Raw genomic sequence first — 4,843 nt, 5'->3', positions numbered from 1 at the left:
GCCGCCGTCAAGCTGCACGCGGAGCGACTGCTGGTGCGGCCGCTGGAGGGGCCGCTGAAGGTGCCCACGTTCGCCGCTGACAGCGTTTGCGGCCAGTTCACGGTGCCTGCTGCCCATCACACCCCGGGCGTTGACGATGCCGACATGGTGCTCTACTTCGCCGCTGCGCCGGGCGGGGTGTGGGCGTTGCCGTGCGCCACGCTGGATGACGGCCGCCCAATCGTCGGCGCCGTGAACTTGGCGCCGGCAAATTTGTTTCACGGACGCCTCGCCACCCGCATCGCCGCGCACGAGATCGCCCACGCGCTCGGCTTCTCCTACCAGCAGATGGCTGCCCACCGCATGGTGAGGAACGTGACCGGCGTGCGCGGCAGGAAGCTGTCGGTGGTGGTGAACTCGACGAATGCCGCGATGGCTGCGAGGGAGCACTACGACTGCGACGGCATTCGGGGCATGGAGCTGTACGACTTCAACGGGGACGGCTCGGCGCTGGAGTCGCACTGGTCGGAGCGCAACGCGAAGGACGAGCTGATGGCCCCGCTCGGGGGCGCCGGCCTCTACACGGAGCTGACGCTGGGCGCCTTCGTCGACCTGGGCTTCTACAAGGCGAACTGGGCGGCGGCGGAGCCGATGGCGTGGGGCAAGAGCTCGGGCTGCGAGCTGCTGAGGAAGAAGTGCGCCCAACTCAGTTTGTCGAACTACCCCAAAATGTTCTGCAATGAAAGCGATTTCCACCTGCGCTGCACCTCGGACCGGTACTTCAGTGGTCGGTGCACAGGGAGCATCATGGAGCCGTCGCCAGGAGCGACACCGGACTCCTGCCCCGTCATTGAGCCCGTGATAAGCGTGAGGGATCTTGCCACTGTCTTTAAGAAGGGGGCGCATAAACCGGCGAGGCCTGGCGACCAGCCCTCCTCGTGGTGTCTGGGCACGGCTCCCACCACGGTGAAAGGTGCGACGGATGAAGAAGAGGGCAAGCTCGTTGCCGCCGTGCACGCGGAGGTAAAGTGCCTTGGCGCTGAGGTGAAGCTGAAAATGAAGAAGAGGGGAGGCTGGGTCGACTGGGAGCGGTGCACGTCTGGGGTGACGGTTCCGTGGGAGATTCCGCCCTTCGACGCCGACAAAGTGATGTGCCCCGAGTACGATGAGGTGTGCACGATATCCGCCACCGGCGGCAGCGTCCTCACGGGGTTTAAATGGGACGGCAAGGACAAGGAGTGGAAGAGAAAGGCCCCTGCGGAAGAGCCGGAGCCAGCCCCAGAGTCAGCGCCGCCAGTGGCTGGTACTGTTGGGGTTGGGCCCGCGATCGCGCCGCCTCCCGAAGAAAACAGCGCCGGTGGCGGCGGAGGCACCGGCGGCAGCAGCGAGCCGGGCAGCGGTGTGCCGTCGACGGGGCAGGGGCTCCCCGCAGCGGACCCGGAGGGCGGGCAGGAGCCTGTGCCCGGGGAGGGCGGGGTTGCGGCGCCGGGGGCAAAGGACAGCGAGGGCGTGCCTCCCGAGAGCAGCCACGGCGGCGGCGGCGGTGTGAGTCCTCCGGCCGGGACACTGCCAGCGGGCGGGGGCGCAGCCGACAGGGCCGGTGACGGTGCTGCCACCCCCGCAGGGCCCAACGGCACTGGCGCGGCAGGCAAGAACGACGCCACGCCTCCGGCCCACGGCGATGGCGCTGTGGCCGCTGCCGGCCCCTCTCTGTTTTTGCTTATTGCCGCCGCCGCAGCAGCAGCGGCGCTTTGTTGAGCAGCGGCGGGGATGAGGTTGCAAGGCGTGGCGGTTCCCCTCGCCCCCTGCGCGGCCCGCGCTCAGCAGGGCATGCGCGAGAAAAGTGCCCCACCTCCATCTATATTCTTCTATACGCGACTGTACGACTGTGCTGTATACACTCCGTTTCTTTTTTGTTTTGTTTTTCCTTTGGTGTCAAGGACATCTTCTATACACTCCACCCCACTTTGCTTTGCTCGCTTATATTGGAGGCCCTATACAGTTCCGTGTTTTTTCCCCGGCTTGCGAATACCAATCATTTTTGTTTTTGTTTTTAAATCTTTCCAAAAAACGCTCGGCGGTGGTCGTGTGCGAGGGACCCCGCTCGCATTCCGAGCTTCCCCTTGTATTTTGCCTCGGCTTTGCGCAATGCTCCTTCCCTTCTCTTGTGGGTGCGTGTTTTGGGGTCGACGGGAGCTGAGGTGTGTGGAGTGGCAAAGTGCCGTTGGGCGGCGGTAGGGCTGCTGTGCGGTTTGTTTGCCGGTGCGGCGGCATCGTGTGGCGCTCTTTGCCTCCCTCCCGCTTTGGTTGCGGCTACGGCGCGGGGGTGGGCGCACGCTGCGTGTTGGGCCGGACGCTGGTGGGCGGGATGCCGTGCGGCGCGCCTTTTCTCAGGCCCCCTGCGTGCCGTCGTGCGCGGCTCTCGGGGCCCCGTTGCGGAGGCCCACCGCGGGGTTTGCGCCGCAGCGGCGTGCGCCCGCGGCAGCGTGTGCCTCGTGCCGCTGACACTGCATTTGGTTGTTTTGTTTTGTTTTGCCGTTTGCTCCTCTTTTTTCCCCTTCTCTCTTTTTCCTCCTCCCGCGGAGAGGGCCTGTGCTGCCGCCACCACTACCACCGCGGCTGCCGCTCGAAGGGAGGCCCCACGTGCACTTTGTTCGAGAGATGCGCCGGCCACGCCGCACCACGCCGCTCCTCCCACTGGCGCTGCTGCTGCTGCTGTGCGTCGCCGCTGGGTGCCTCGCCGAGGCTCCCGCCAAAGTTGCGCAGGGGGGAGATGCATCGCAGGACGGGGTCACAAGTGACACGCCAAAAGACCCAAGCAGTGAAGATAATCAGCCGAGTGCTGGCAACACGCTGCCGGGCAGTGGCGCGGGGACGGAGAAGGGGCCGGAAGAGGCAGACACCGCTAAGGCACCGGAAAGCCCAGATCTCAGCGGGAACGATGGGCAGGAGCCGGCACTGCCGCCAGCGCCGGCGCCACAAGCAGACAACAAGGCAGTGCTGCCGACAGCGGATGCAGAATCAGAGGAAACCAGTCGAGATGTGGACGCAGGCAGCCTTTCAACGAAGGCAAAGGGCGACGTCGAGGGAAAAGGCCCAGGTCAAGAAAACAGCCAAGAAGGTCAAGTTCAAGTGGCCAAGGAAGAAGAACAGCATGATCGACAAGAAGGCGAGGAAGAACCAGAAGAGGAGGAGGAAGACGCAGGAGAGGAGGAGGAGGTAATCCCATCAACAACGCCAGCAGTCGGAGAAGAAGGAGGAATTCCCGAGGCCACGCCTCTTCCGTCTCCCTCCGTCGGTGTCCCCGCGGCTGGAGATCCGACTGCACAGACCAGTGGGGGCGGCGCTGGCACAGGCAGCATGCAACCCGAAGTCGCTGGTGCACCGAAAGGCAGTGCGGGGGAAGCAGCGGCGCAGGCCACCGCCAACAACACAAATCGGAACACCGCCACTGCGACTGACAGTAAGCAGGGGAGTGGAGTTGCTGGAGTTTCTCCCACGCCCGGCGATTCTGCGCCCGTGAGGGAGCCGCAGGGGACAAGGGCGGAGAGTGCGCCACCGCGACCCGCAGGCGAGCCCCAAACCGCCCCAGAGGCGCCACGGGCAACGAAAGCACCGCCGGAAGCCAAAGGCAACGCGAGCGCAACCGGAACTCTGCAAACACAGGGGGAGGCCGCAGTTGCCGCAGGGAGTGCGCCGGCCGACGGCAGTGTGGCGCAAGAGTCTCCGTCGCCTTCTCCTCCGAGTGGCGGTGTTATTGCCAGCACCGACGCCGAAGAGCCCACTGAGAAGACTCGCGAGGCCGCCCAAACTTCTGAGGGTGCGCCGACGCACGAAGGAGGGCGCCAACAACGTGAAGCTGCCGCTGGCAGTGCGAGGGACAAAGCACCGGCAGCAGAGGCCTCCACCAGCACAAACGACGCAGCGACTCCGGCAGCTACGACCGCCACGAATGCCACTAAGGCGGCGCCTGGCGACAGTGACGGCGACAGCACCGCGGCCTCGCACTCCGCCTCCCCCTTTGTGCTGCTTCTACTGCTTGCGTGTGCGGCTGCCGCTGCGATGGTGGCCGCGTGAGCGACTGTGTGAGAGGGAGAGAGAGGGCCGTGCATGCACACACAGCTCGCCCTTCTTCCTCTATTTCTGTGTCCCCCTGCACGGACTCTCTCGCCCTCGCCGCTCCCCACGAGGCAGACACATAATGTGCTCGTAACTATACACACAACTCCACTCATGCAGGCCGGTCGGTCTTCTTCCTCTTTTGCAACCGACGAGCCGCTGCCGCCCTGCTTGGCTGCGTGGGTACAGCACCGTAACTGTTTTTATCCTTTTTATTGTTTGTTTGTTTGTTTGTTTCCATTGCCTTCAGTGGGCGACCTCCTCCTCCTCTCTCTTCCTGGACTGGGCCGTGCGGGAACAGAGAGTGTGTGTGTGCTGGTCGTCCCACATGTTGCTGCGCGTCCCCACTGCTCGGTGGACGCGTCCCCACGCTTCGGCTTCACTTCACGGGGTTTGTTTGCTTTTTGAAATTTCTCTGCTTGTGTTTGTGTGTTGGTTTGGGTGCCTGCATCCATTGCGCTGGGTGCTGAAGTGTGATGTGTGTGCCCTGCACCGTGTGGGCTGCGGTGGCCCTCTCTTGCTGCGTGGCTGCGTGGGGTCGTGCATCTCTGTGCACATTTTATTTCTCTTCTCCCCCTCTCATTCTCCCTTTGGCCGGTGGTTGGTGTGCGGCTGCGGCGCAAGACAACAACAACCACAACAACAGAGTACGAAAATCAAGGCAACAAATGCCTGGAAGAAGCGAAGAACAACTTCGCGATGTTGAGGAGAGCGCTGCCAATGGTGTGCCGCGGGGGCAGCGGCA

The 4,843-nt window shown here is 64.1% G+C and overlaps 2 protein-coding genes across 2 annotated transcripts, besides 1 other annotated feature; both read left to right on the top strand.

The window, feature by feature from the left end:
• Tco025E_09094 (surface protease GP63) lies at positions 1–1,737 on the top strand (the record flags this gene model as incomplete). Its single annotated transcript, XM_029375920.1, has 1 exon — positions 1–1,737. A coding segment is annotated over one exon (1,737 nt), but the record flags the coding sequence as incomplete, so codon positions are not given.
• A 903-nt stretch (positions 1,738–2,640) lies between these two features.
• Positions 2,641–4,056, top strand: Tco025E_09093 (uncharacterized protein; the record flags this gene model as incomplete). The annotated part of the gene is made up of 1 exon (XM_029375919.1): positions 2,641–4,056. The coding sequence occupies one exon, from the start codon at positions 2,641–2,643 to the stop codon at positions 4,054–4,056; it is 1,416 nt and encodes a 471-aa protein (XP_029223957.1).
• A 666-nt stretch (positions 4,057–4,722) lies between these two features.
• Positions 4,723–4,743: a microsatellite.
• Positions 4,744–4,843: the final 100 nt, after the last annotated feature.

This window comes from Trypanosoma conorhini, assembly GCF_003719485.1.
Source record: "Trypanosoma conorhini strain 025E chromosome Unknown Tco_14.4_contig_00975, whole genome shotgun sequence".
NCBI classification, from domain to species: domain Eukaryota; phylum Euglenozoa; class Kinetoplastea; order Trypanosomatida; family Trypanosomatidae; genus Trypanosoma; species Trypanosoma conorhini.
This window is presented reverse-complemented; position numbering and strand designations above follow the sequence as displayed.